Here is a 13654-nt window from a genome sequence, read left to right on the forward strand (position 1 = left end):
GGGTGCCACATCCCAAGGGTGACACATCCCAGAGACACAAAATCCCAAGGGTGCCACATGCCAAGGGTGCCTGATCCCAAGGGTGCCACATGCCAAGAGTGCCACATCCTGGGGGTGCCACAGCCTGGTGGTGACACTTCTCGGGGACACCGGTTCCCAAGGGTGCCACATCCCAGGGGTGCCAGATCCCAAGGGTCTCACATCCCAGTGATGCCAGATCCCAAGGGTGCCACATGCCAAGAGTGCCAGATCCCAAGGGTCTCACATCCCGGTGATGCCAGATCCCAAGGGTGCCACATCCCAGGGGTGCTGCATTCCAGAGGCGCCACTTCCCAGACGTGTGTGAGATGTTTTTGTGACCCCAAAAGAGCCCAGCAGCCCCAGCAGAGCAAAGCACGAGGCCGAGGGGCTCTGGGGGCTCCATCCTGGGAGCTGCCACTCTGCAGAATGAGTCAAACCTCTCACGCTTTGGGACACATCCCTGAGCGGGGAACCCCTGGGCTGAGGAGGCTCCAACGTCCCCCAAACCAGGGCCTGTCCCGGGTGAAACAGTGGGGTTTGGGTGGCACCTCGGTGACACAGGACAGCTCTGGATTTGGGGTGCCACCCTCGTGCCTCGAGGCAAATGTCACTCACTGCCACCCCCGCGTCACTCGGGCATCGCTGTCCTTGCAGGGCTGGGCATGGCCACCTGCTCCCCCACGGGTTTGAGGGAAAAAGTGGGAAAATTGGGAAAGGGGCCGAGTGTGGGAGGTGCACAAGAGCACCAGAGGATTTCCCTGCCACCTGGGGGACCAGGATTCAATTTGGGATGGGTGACACTCAGATTTGGGGTGGGTGACACTCAAATTTGGGGTGGGTGACACTCCAGTTTGGGATCAATGACGTTCCAGTTTGGGATCCCAGTTTGGGATGGGTAACGCTCCAATTCGACATCCCAGTTTGGGGTGGGTGACACTCCAGTTTGGGATCTGTGACACTCCAATTTGGGATCCCAGTTTGGGATGGGTGACACTCCGGTTTGGGGTGGGTGACCCTCCAATTTGGGATCTGTGACACTCCAATTTGACATCCCAGTTTGGGATGGGTGCCAGCCTGCAAAGAGCAGGGCCGGGAAACAAAAGGAACAATGCAGTGAGTCAGGGATACTGGAATAAATCCGTGCAATGCCCCGGGGACACAGGAGCATCCTCAAACAGGAACGGGCACCCCTGGTTTGGCTGGTCCTTCCCTCTTCCTCCTACCCATTGTCTGATTTGAAACCTTCTCATTGTCTGATTTTGAAACCTTCTCATTGTCTGATTTTAAATCTTCTAATTGTCTGATTTTTAAACCTTCTCATGGTCCCAATTTAAATCCTCTAATTGTCTGATTTGAAACCTTCTCATTGTCTGATTTTAAATCTTCTAATTGTCTGATTTTAAACCTTCTCATGGTCCAAAATTAAATCTCATTGTCCGATTTTAAACCTTCTCATGGTCCGAATTTAAATCTTGTCATTGTTCGATTTTAAACCTTCTCATGTTCCAAATTTAAATCTTCTCATTGTCTGATTTTTAAACCTTCTCATTGTCTGATTTTAAATCTGCTCGTCCTTGTCCCTAACATGGGTGACAAAGAGGTGACAATTGCAAAACATGCAGCAGTTCCTGCACCAGCCAGAAAAGACCCCAGCCTTGGGTTTTCTCCTGGTTTTATGCCCAGTTTCCTCCAGAAAATCTCTGGAATGAGAGCAGAGTACAAGTAGAAAACAATAGAAAATATTCTTGAAAACAAGTTATAAAAAACAGATGCTGCTTTGTCTTGGGCAGCGTCCAACCAGTTGGCGTTGCAGGAAACAGAAATCACATTAAAAACTCACCCAGGGGACAAAGTCATCCCTGTTTCCATGTGCAACAGCCCAGTTTGCTCCTACAGCAGAAGGAAAATGTACAAATTTTTCGTCGTGTTGCAAAACTCCCCAAGTTTTGGCAACTTCTGCCCGAAAGGCCTTGCCCTCGACGTGGAGGTGTGACCAAGCCGGGGTTTTTCCCCTCCCTGAGCCCTGTCAGAGGTGATGGAGGGGCCAAGGACAACATTTCCAAAGCCTGGTGGGTGCAACCAGGAACTTGAAGCGGAGGAATGAGGCCGGGAGGGGCTCGGGGTTCCCACCTGGCAATTTCCAGGTGCGGGAAATGTGAACTCAAGCTGATGCTTGTGGCAGGTGTGTCACCAGCTCTGATGAAACAGGACCTCAGACAGGTATAAAAGGGCTGCTCCAGGCTCCTGGGTCACACTGACGGATCCAAACCCTCCTCGGAGACCAGGGTGAGTAGGACGAGGATGGTCCTTGCAGGGAAAAGGATGAGGGAGAAGCAGTTTGGGATCCATCAGCTCGGGGCGATGGGTTCTCCTCGGGGTAGGGCAGGAGGTTGGTTGGGGTTGGAAAATGAGGACAAATTAATGGGATTTTGGTGGCATCTTTGGTGGAGGCACCACTAATTCTGTGTCCTAAACGCCCCCACTGGCCTGACCCTGCTTCCCTCACCTGAAAAATGTCCCCAGGTGTGTCGGAACAAGCTGCTTCCTCGACGAAGCCAAACTGGAGCAATGCCCCCAAATCCCCTCATTTTCTGCTCCACACCAAAGAGTTGTGGGTGCCCCCAGGCTCAGGCGCAGCCCCCGCTGATTTTTGTCCCCTCTCACACGTCGAGGTTTGTCCCCAACCCCTGCAGGTCCCTCCGGAGCTCAGCCATGTCCACCAGCACCCACAGCCACGCCGGGAGCCGGCAGCTCCCGGGGAACTGCACCCTGGAGAAGGCCCTGCAGACCGTGGTGGACATGTTCCACCAGTACAGCATCCGCCAGGGTGAGATCGACCTCCTGAGCATGAGCGACTTCACCACGCTGCTGAAGGAGCAGGCGCCGTCCTTCCTGGGGACCTGCGTGAGTGCCCGGGGGACAACCCCGCGGGGATGGGGTTCGGGAGCTCCCGGGGCATGGGGGGGTTTCTGTCACAGCCGGGTTGGGGCCACCCCTGCTGCTTGTGGTGGTGGGAAGCGAATCAGACAGGCACAGTCCAAACTGCAGTTTGAGATTCTTCTGGTTTTTGCAACGCCTGAATCAAAAGATTCCACGTGCGTGGTGCTGTGAAGTGAACTAAACTCACACCTGAGCAGTCCAGCCATGCAATTTGCAGCTTTTTCTGGTTTTCGTAATGCCCAAAAGAAGATTCTCTTTTCAATTGGCAGATAAATTGTGGAATCTTTGCCGTTGTCAGCAGTTTCGCTCTGGCTGTGATTATGACCCCAAGCTGTTGTTTCTAATGTTGTAAAAATTGGTTTTGGAGATCTGTAGGATAAGAAAATCCATTCGGATCCCTCTTTGAGGTGTCCTATTGAAATCTGAGACCACACAACTGCATTTTTTTCTCCTGACACTGCAAGGAGAAATATCTGTGACATCCATGTGCTTGTCTTTGTTGAAGGACCTCACCAAACTTCTCAAGGGCTTCTTGGGCCTAGGCCGTGAGGATTAGAACTTCTGGGAGTTCTAATGTCGCAGTCTCCTCTCAATAAGTTGAAAAGCGGTGCAAGTTCATCATTGGTGATTCCCAAAATTGGCCTGGTCCAATGGATTTCTCACAAAATTAGCCTGGTCCAACAGATTTCTCCCAAAATTGGCCTGATCCAATGGATTTCTCCAAAAATTGGCCTTATCCAATGGATTTTTCCCAAAATTGGCCTGGTCCAACAGATTTCTCCCAAAATTGGCCTGATCCAATGGATTTCTCCCAAAATTGGCCTGATCCAATGGATTTCTCCTAAAAGCCACTGTGCCCCCAACCACAGGGATTTGGGACAAAATCCTGTCTCCTCTGGGATTTAATTTGGGGCTAAAGGTGAGGTAGAGGAGGGTTGGGACATCCTGCAGCTTCCAAACCCTTGGATCTCTTGGAGTGGAGCTGGGACAGGGACGTGACCCCTCCTCGTGTCCCCAAATTCAGGACAGGAACCGGCCTGGCTACCTGGAGAAGCTCTTCCAGGAGAGCGACCTGAACAAGGACAAGGAGGTGAGCTTCGAGGAGTTCACCATCGTGCTGAGCAAGCTGGCTGATGACGCCCACCGCATCAGCCACGGCTCCGAGCGCTGCGGGCCCGACAAAGACTGAGCCTGGCCGTGGAAAAACAGGAGAGGGAAGCTTGGGGAATCGGGCTCTGGCTGCTCCCTGCCCGCCTGGAGCAGCCCCATGGCACAATAAAGCAGCACTTGAAGTTCTCTGAGCTTTTCCTCATCCGTCGTGGGGGTGGCAGGAGGGACAGAGAGGGGTGGGTGGGGTCACCTGAAGCGATGGTTTTGTCAAAAAATCCTCATGAAGCAAAATGTTCCCAGTGCCCAAAATCCTCTGGTTTGGGATATTGGGATTTCAGGATGTGCTAATGATGATTTTCTGCCGTTCCGGGAGAGACACAGAGTTCAGGCACTTCCATATCCCAAAACTGCAACACCCAAACTTCCAAAATCTGAAATCTTGGATCTGAGGCAACACCCAAACACCCAAAATCCCAAATCCTGTATCTCAGGGACTGGGAACGCTCTGCTTGATGACAATTTGGGATTTGGGAAGTTGGGGTGTTGTGGTGTTGGGACCCCAGGGGGACAAAGCTGCTGCTCCCTCTCCCCATACCAGTCACTCTCCTGCCCCTAAAAGTGAGTTTTGAAAGAATTTTGCAACTCTTTGCAACTCAGGGTGTTCCTGTGGGTCCCTGGGCACCTCCCAGCAGGTCCTGGGCTGTTTCTGCTCCGGTTCATGGATCCCTGGCTGAGCCTGGACCTTGGGGACAGCTGGACAGGGAGGTTCTCCTGCAAGGACACCTGCAGAGCCACCAAAATGGTGCCAGCACCTGTCCCTGTGAGCCCCTTGTCCCTCAGTGCCTCCACTGACCACTCACACCTGGGGGTCACCCCTGGCTCAGGCCACCTTGGAACACCCTGTCCCCCATCCCTGTCCCCCATCCTTGTCCACCTGGCACCTCCAGGGTGACCAAAGTGACCCGAGGAGGTTTCCTGAAGTTGCACCAAAATTCTGCAACGCCGCGGCCACCCCCGGACACCCCGTTGTGAAATGTGTCCGATGTCCCCAGATGTCCTGTTCTGCAGCAGAACGTGCCTGTTGTGAAAGCAGAGCACCCCAGCAGCCAGGGCTGGGGGCTGGGGATGGAATCCTGGGGTCCTTTCACTTGGGAAAGACCTCCAAGATGGAGCCCAACCTGTGACCTGTCCCCACCTGGTCACCAATGTCCAGCCTATGACCTGTCCCCATCTGGTCACCAATGCCCAGCCTATGACCTGTCCCCACCTGGTCACCCAGACCAATGTCCAACCTGTGACCTGTCCCCATCTGGTCACCAATGTCCAACCTGTGACCTGTCCCCACATGGTCACTCAATGTCCAGCTCTTCCTTGGACACCTCCAGGGACGGGGACTCCAAACCTCCATGGCCTGGTTGCCCTTTCCAGGAGGAAATTCCTGTTGAAAGGAGCTCCTGAACTAGGCCTAGGCCTTGTTTTGGCCTCCAAAACCAGGAGGGCAAAGACCAACCTGAGACCAACCATGACGAGACCAGCCTGAGCTGGGCAGGTCAAACCAACCCCAGACAAGCGTGCTGAGTCAGCAGGCAGCTCATTTTGATGAGGAAATGCTGGAAAATCTCGTTTTTCTCCCCAGCTTGGCAGCTCGGACCTGCCAGGCCCGCGCTGGGCCTCTGCCAGGCCGAGAAACAGCAACACAAAAAAAGCCACAAAATCCAGGACAGAGCCCTGGAAAGCGAAATAAATATTCGCCTTTGAGCCACACCTGGGCTCTGCAGCTCAGGGCACACCTGGGGTGGGGACAAACCGCCCTTGGCATGGATGTAACGGAGCTCGTGGAGCTGGGCCAGGCTGGGAACACGCCCGGATCGTCTTTCATGGACGGCTGGTTGCCGCAGGCTGGGGATGTTCCCAGTGCCACCTGTGCCCTGTGTGACACAGCCAGCCCTGCCAGGAGCGGGTGGCACTCGGTGTTCTGCTCTGGTGAAGGGTCAAAGGTTGGGCTTGGTGATTTTGGAGGTTTTTGGCAAGTCCTGGGGCACTGGGATGGACCAAGGGTGGGGACATTTTGGGGATGAGCAGGGCAGGGGGTGACCTTCACCCCCCAGCATCAGCAAACAGCCCTGGAAAGGAGGAAAATTGAGAAAAATCCCAAAAGTGGAAAAATCCCAAATGTGGAAGAACCCCAAAGGTGGAAGAATCCCAAAAGTGGAAAAATTGCAAATGTGGAAGAACCCCAAAGGTGGAAGAATCCCAAAAGTGGAAAAATTGCAAACGTGGAAGAATCCCAGGTGTGGAAAAAATCCCAAATGTGAAAGGACCCCAAATGTGGAAGAATCCTAAATGTGGAAGAACCCCAAATGTGGAAAAATCACAGATGCAGAAGAATCCCAAATGTGGAAGAACCCCAAAGGTGGAAGAATCCCAAATGTGGAAAAATCCCAGATGTGGAAGAATCCCGAGGGAAGGGGCTTTTGCCCAGAGCTGCTGGCGAATCCCAGCAGGTGAGGGGACAGGGCCACCCCCACCTGAGCCGGTGACACCCCGAGCTTGCGGGAAAAGCCACAGAGCCCCTTTTGGGGAACTTCCTGGAGCCTTGAGCAATGCCAGGGGCCGTGTGGGGCCAGCCAGGAACGGGATGGGGACATTTCACAACGGGGACGCTTCATGGCTGGGCTATAAGAGACACCGAGGTGGCACCGGCCCCGCACCCGCCCCAGGGGACCTCGCTGCGGTGACAAGATGAGCAAGGCAGGTGCAGGGGGGGTATCTGGGGTGTCCGTGCTCTTTTCCAGGTCATCCCAGGTGTGAGGATCCTCAGGGAGCTTCTCTCCATCTCCACCTGGGGTCCCGGCTGGGCAAAACCATCTCCAGAGGCCGTGAGGACAGAGGTTTCCTCCTGGAAGAGGTTCCTGGTCACCAGAGAGGCTCCTGGACATCAGATCTCCTGCTCTGTGTCCCCACAGAGGGTTCTGGGGGATTTTCACCTGCTCTGTGTCCCCACAGAGGGTTTTGGGATGTTGTCACCTGCTCTGTGTCCCTACAGAAGGTTTTGGGGTGTTGTCACCTTCTCTGTGTCCCCACAGAGGGTTTTTAGGGTGTTTTCACCTGCTCTGTGTCCCCATAGAGAGTTGTTGGGGTGTTGTCACCTGCACAGAGAGTTTTGGGGTGTTGTCACCTGCTTGATGTCTCTACAGAGGATTTTTAGGGTGTTGTTCACCTGCTTGGTGTCTCCACTGAAGGTTTTTGGGGTGTTATCACCTGCTGTGTGTTTTTGGGGTGTTATCGCCTTCTCTGGTTGGTTTATCTGCAGAACCAGCCTCAGACCAGGCCCATTTTGGGGCCAAAATCAGCTCTGAGCTCTCATCTGTAGGTGCACAGAGCCTGCGAGGTCCTTCAGCCTCCTTGGAGCAAACTCCAAGAGCTCCAAAATGGAACAGTTCCGCCCCAGATTTTCTCCTTCAGCCCCCTTGGACAAGGAGGTCCTTCAGCCTCCAACAGCTCCAGAAAGGAACGTTCCTCCCCAGATTCTCCTGGATCCAGCCCATTTATCCCAGATTCTCCTGGTTCCAGCCCAGATATCCCAGATTCTCCTGGACATTCCCAATGACCATTTCTCCTGCAGGGCCAGCAGAGCCAGGAGCAGCTGTCGGAGATGGAGAAGGCCATGGACGTCATCATCGACGTCTTCCACCAGTTCTCGCGCCGCGAGGGCGACATGGACACCCTGACCAAGAAGGAGCTCAAGATGATGATTGACAAGCAGCTGGCCAATTACCTGAAGGTGAGGGGTTGGATTGTCCCCAGGGTTTGGGTTCACCCCCTTTCCTGCTCCGCTCTCCTGCCCAACCACCCCATCCCAAACGTTCTCCACCAAGGAGCCCTCATCCCCTTCTCTGCAAAAATCAGACCAAAATCTCCTTTTCCACCTGGAAGCCACACCCCAAACACCCCCAAAAAACCTTTTTTTTTTGGTTTGGAGCTCACCTTCCTAAAGCCAAAGGAAAATTTTGTCTACCCAGGGGAGAAACTCTCCTGCCCAACCACCCCATCCCAAATGTTCTCCATGGAGGAAACCTCACAGCTCTCATCCCTTTCTCTGCAAAAATCAGCCCAAAATCTCCTTTTCTCCTGGAAGCCACACCACAAACAGCCCCCAAAAAACCCCATTTTTTTGGTTCGGAGCTCACCTTCCTAAAGCCAAAGGAAAATTTTGTCCCCCCAGGGATAAACCAAGGAGATTTTGCCCTCACTTTGTCCCCTCTTTCTCCTTCACAGCACGTGAAGAACAAGGCCACCATCGACCAGATCATGAAGGACCTGGACGTCAACAAGGACGCCCAGATCAGCTTTGGGGAGATGATGCTGCTGGTCACCCGCGTCACCTGCGCCACCCACGAGCACCTGCATGAGGTGGAGGACCACCAGCACCAGCACCAGCACCAGCACCACCACTGAGGCAGCCCCTCCAAGCAAAATCCTGGAGCTCGGAGAAGCTTCCAGAGCTGAATCCATCCTTAAAATCCTCCCTCTCTTCCTCCTCTTCCTGCCAGGGCCGTGGTTTTGCTGCCAAATAAAGATTTCCAAAGCTCTCCTGTGTCTCTGTGGGTTTTTCTGGGTTTTTTTCTCTCCTTTCTCACCTTTGGGACTGGAAATTTGGGATTCAGCCCAGCAGCTGCTGGTGGCTCACAGAGGTTGGGGTTGCACCCGGGATTTGATGGATTTTTGCATTTCCAACTGGAAAAACTCCCATTTTTTGGCCTGGAAATTCTGCACAGATGTCCCAAGGCTGAGCTCTGGTGGTGGGCAGGAGCTGGGAGGAGGATGAGCACTAATTTCTGCAGAAAAACCCTTTTTAGGGCATTTTTGCTCCACAGATGGTGGCGGACACTTTAAGTTTTGGGCTTAAAAACTTGTTTGTGGACAAGAACGTGAAACAACCCCAATCCCTCACCCAGAACACCCCAAAAAGGTGAATTAGTAATAATTAGCTGCTTTTCAGAGGGAGAAGCTGTCTGGGAGCTTCCCAAACCCTTTTTGGGGCAGAAAAGCAGCAGAGCTGATTTCCCAAGGGTGACTCAAAGCCCTGAAACCGCCCAGCTCCGGGAAGGAACCTTCCAGAAACTTCCCCAAAGCAGCAAGAGCTGAAGCAAGACGCAATTAATTAACACAAGGCACAATTAACACAAGACTTCCCCGGGTTTGCTTCACCCCCAGGTTGCTTCAGCTTCCTCTGGAGCTGGTTTTGACACACAAAATGTCAAATTCCTCCTAACGGGGTCAAAGCTGCAGCAGGAGCAGGGAGCCCTCAGCTCTGCACCCCCAAAAAATGAGGTGTTTTAAAAATGTTTATTTTTAAGATTTATGTTTAAAATTTATTTTTTAAATGTAATAATAAATAATAACAACAAAACCCCCAATAATAGTAATAATAAATATTATTTTATATTATAATACATAATACACTATATAATATATATATTATTATATCTTATATATTATATATTATAATAGTATATAATAATATTATATATTATCTTAATATATAATATTGTCTTAATATATAATAGTAATATGTGTTATATTAAAGTATAATATAAGATTACATTACTTTAATGTATAATATATAATATAATAGTAAATCAATATATAATATAATATAATATAATATAATATAATATAATATATCAATATATAATATAATATAATATAATATTGTATTATATTATTTATATCATTTAGATAATATTATTTAGATTATCATAATATATAATACAATATGATATGATATATGATATGATATGATATAAATAATATAACATAATATAATAATACAATTTTATTTATTTATTTGTTTATTTATTTATTTGTTATTATAATAATCCCCTAATAAGATATAATCAGAATAATCCCCTAAAAGACTCCGGGATCCGGAGGCGAGCCCGGGCTCCTGGTGCCACCTGCTGGGATGTGACATCGCCAGGAGGCGACACTTGCAGAGGCCGCCAGGTCCTGCCTGAGCTGCCACCTCCAGGGGAGCGCCGACTTTGACCCTCATCCATGCAGAAATTTCCTAAACTTCGAGGTAGACCGGAACCCACAAAAGTGTGAAATTACAGAGAGTGAGAAACTGAGGTTTTTGGGATTTTTAGTATGCAAGATGGAGGGCACAGGGTGTTGTCCTGAATTTCCTCTTCATGTTTCTTCTTCCTCCTTCTTCATGGGTTTGGGTGGCATTTTGCAATTGGGTGGGAAAATCAGCATTTTGGGCTCTTTGGGATCAGTTATTGGGTTAAAAGGGAAAATAATCCAGGTGTCAGCTCTTAACTGGATAGTTTAGTGTTACAAGACCTTGGAACAAGAGATTGTTGGGCATTTTGTGCCCCCTGATGAAAAACTGCTGAGCTCACAGTGGTGAGACTGTTTTACTGATAAGGAATAATAAACACAATAATAAACACTTGAGTCCAAACACGAATTTCTGTCTCAAGTGCCTTCAATCCAGACCCAGAGAAACCCACAACTGGTACCCCCACAGAGATGCCCCAAACCCAGCACTGAAGGGAATCCCAAAAAATCCCCCAAAAGCTCCTGGGTTTCCCAAAGAGGGAGAGCAGCCAAGGCTGCCGCAGCTGCCCCAAAAGCAGCCAGGGACGTGCAGGGACTTGCTGCCTCTTGCCTCATCCTGCTGGGGAAGGAAAATTTGGCTCCAGCCCGTGGCTTGATCCCATTTCCAACCCACCAAGGGGCGTGGGCGGCTCTGCAGGCGCTCCTGTCCCAGCCGCGGGGAGATGCTGAGGGAGATCTGCCCCTGTCTGGAGATCTCGGTGCCCGAGAGGGGCACGCCCTGGGCAGGGATGGGATCAGGGCAATCCTGGGCAGGGATGGGATCAGGGCAATCCTGGGCAGGGATGGGATCTGGGCAATCCTGGGCAGGGATGGGATCCTGGCAGCCCTGGGCAAGGGGAGGGATCTGGGCAATCCTGGGCAGGGATGGGATCCGGGCAGCCCTGGGCAGGGATGGGATCCGGGCAATCCTGGGCAGGGATGGGATCAGGGCAATCCTGGGCAAGGGGAGGGATCCAGGCAGTCCTGGGCAAGGGGAGGGATCCGGGCAGCCCCGCAGCTCCTCCAGGAGAGAATGAGCTGGGCTGGGAGTGGCTGCAGCCCCCGAGCCTTTCCCAGGTCCTGGGGATGGATCAGAGCCTGGTCCCAGATCCATCGGGGCAGGATCAGAACCTGAGCCTGGTTCCATTGGGGCAGGACCAGAACCTGATCCTGGATCCGTCAGGGCAAGATCAGAACCTGATCCTGGTTCCATTGGGGCAGGATCAGAGCCTGAGCCTGGTCCCAGATCCATCAGGGCAGGATCAGAACCTGACCCCAGATCCATCAGGGCAGGATCCCATGGTGATCCCAGATCCATCAGGGCAGGATCCCATGGTGATCCCAGATCCATCAGGGCAGGATCCCATGGTGATCCCCAGGTGTCCTTGCCGTGCCACCGCTGCCGAACCCACAAACCCTTTGTGTTCTAGACAGGAAAACCCCCATTTTAGGGGATGAGAAATGCAGAATTTTACGTGAGAAGGGGAACCCCTGGCTGGTGTTTTTGGGCACCCGAGGAGGTGCTTTGTCCCTGACCTATATCCACCTTTCCAAGGTGCCTCCAGCCCGTGCCCGGTGACATTTAGGACAGCCTAAAAATGAGATTAACCCCCCTTTTCCTGCAGCAATTCTCCTGGTCTGTGACGTTTTGTGGGTGAACCCACAAACCCCTTGGGTTTTGGAGGAAAAAACCCCATTTAGGGGATGTGAAATGCAGAATTTTATGTGAGAAGGGCGTTTTTGGGCACCCGAGGAGGTGCTTTGTCCCTGACCTACATCCACCTCTCCAGCTGCGCCGTAAACATCCTGGGAGCGCAGGATAATGAGGGAGCCTCCCTGGGAAGAGAACAGGACTGACCGGAAGGAATCTTCTCCTCCTCCTCCTCCTCCTTCTCCTTCTCCTCCTCCTCCCACCCCCGAGCCTGCCCGGGGCTGCTCCGAGCCTCTCCCGCCACTCCCGGTGCGGATCCAGGTGAGGCTCCGTCGCTTCTTTTTGTCTTTAAAATGAATTTTTGCGCTCGTGGGGCTGCCCTAGAACCGGTTTTAGCCGGCGGCAGGACGGGATCAGCTCCTTTGGGCACCTGCAGGAGCTGATTCATTCACCCCACAAGTGCCTGGGAGCAGCTTCCCTCTAATTGAGGCAGGGAAAGTGGGAAAAATGAGGGGGATCGAGGGGAAAGTCCTCGGAGAAGCCGGGAAAGGAAAGTTTCTTTTTAGCTCTGGTGAAATTGAACGCAGGAAGGCTGAGGTGGGATGTTTGGGATCTCATTGGAAGGGAAATTTGGGATTTTTGGAAGAGATATTTGGGAATTGTGGATGTTTAGGATCATTGGAAGGGATGTTTGGGATGATTGGAAGGGACATTTGGGATCATTGGAAGGGGGTTTTGGGATTATTGGAAGGGATGTTTGGGAGTTTTGGAAGGGATATTTGGCGTTTTTGGAAGGGAAATTTGGGATTTTGGAAGGGATGTTTGGGATAATTGAAAAGGATATTTGGGATTTTTGAAAGGGATATTTAGGTTTATTGGAAGAGATATTTGGGATTATTGGAAGGGATATTTGGGATTTTGGAAGGGATGTTTGGGATAATTGAAAAGGATATTTGGGATTTTTAGAAGGGGTGTTTGGGATCATTGGAAGGGATGTTTGGGATTATTGGAAGGGATGTTTGGGATTACTTAGAAGGCATATTTGGGGTTTTTGGGAGGGATGTTCCGGGGGGATTTTCCTGCCGCCCTGACAGCATCTGTGGCCTCAGGTTCTGCTCCTCCCCAGGACTGGAGCCATGTCCAGGCTCATCAAAGCCATCACTGACATGATGCAGAGCTCCCAGGGCAACGCCAGGAAGGGCAGGAAATCGGAGACCTTCAGCAGGAGCGAGTTCAAGAAGCTGATCCAGCAGGAATTCGTTCCTGTCAAGGTAACAGCAGGGGCCGGAGGGGGAAAAGAGGCTGGGAAAGGGACCTGGAATTGTTGGAGCGAGTCCAGAGGAGACCGGGAAGGTGATAAAGGGACTGGAGACATTTCCTGATGGATCCAGGCTGGGAATGTTGGGAATGTTGGGAATGTGGAGACCCCAGAGCCTCTCCAGGACCTGCAGGGGCTCCAGGCAAGCTGGAGAGGGATTTCTCCTCAGGAGCTGCAGGGACAGAGAGGCAGGATGGGCACCCACAGCCGGGCACTCCCCGTGGGCAGTTGGGGCACCCAAAATTCGGGATTTGTGCTCTGGGGATGCTGCAGCCACCGGGTTCCTGCTGTCACCACATCCCCCTCTGCCCTCTGGGGTATTCTGGGGGGTGAGGGGGGGTCTGCAGCACCCACCCCACATCCGAGGCTGGGCTGGGGTCTCTCCTCCCTTGGGGTTTTCCCTGCGGAGCCCCCTCCCCTTTTCCCTCTCTGCAGCCCTGTTTGGACGGGTTTGGACCCTTCCAGCACCTCGGGCTGAGGGGCCCCAGCCCTTCCCCACCTCGGAG

General features: G+C 52.2%; 2 protein-coding genes across 2 annotated transcripts; both read left to right on the top strand.

Annotated features, from left to right (window-relative positions):
* The first annotated feature begins 2068 nt into the window (after positions 1-2068).
* On the top strand, positions 2069-4238 carry LOC139585098 (protein S100-A7-like). The gene is made up of 3 exons (XM_071417551.1): positions 2069-2307; positions 2715-2925; positions 3986-4238. Exons 2-3 carry the CDS (start codon positions 2734-2736, stop codon positions 4148-4150), a joined length of 357 nt encoding a protein of 118 aa, XP_071273652.1. The 5' UTR covers positions 2069-2307; positions 2715-2733; the 3' UTR covers positions 4151-4238.
* Positions 4239-6734: 2496 nt separating this feature from the next.
* LOC139585099 (protein MRP-126-like) lies at positions 6735-8663 on the top strand. The gene is made up of 3 exons (XM_071417552.1): positions 6735-6822; positions 7697-7855; positions 8350-8663. The coding sequence occupies exons 1-3, from the start codon at positions 6814-6816 to the stop codon at positions 8527-8529; spliced, it is 348 nt and encodes a 115-aa protein (XP_071273653.1). The 5' UTR covers positions 6735-6813; the 3' UTR covers positions 8530-8663.
* The last annotated feature ends 4991 nt before the right edge of the window (positions 8664-13654 follow it).

This window comes from Agelaius tricolor, unplaced genomic scaffold (genome assembly GCF_023055355.1).
Source record: "Agelaius tricolor isolate 1412-34295 unplaced genomic scaffold, bAgeTri1.0.p SCAF_69, whole genome shotgun sequence".
NCBI lineage: Eukaryota > Metazoa > Chordata > Aves > Passeriformes > Icteridae > Agelaius > Agelaius tricolor.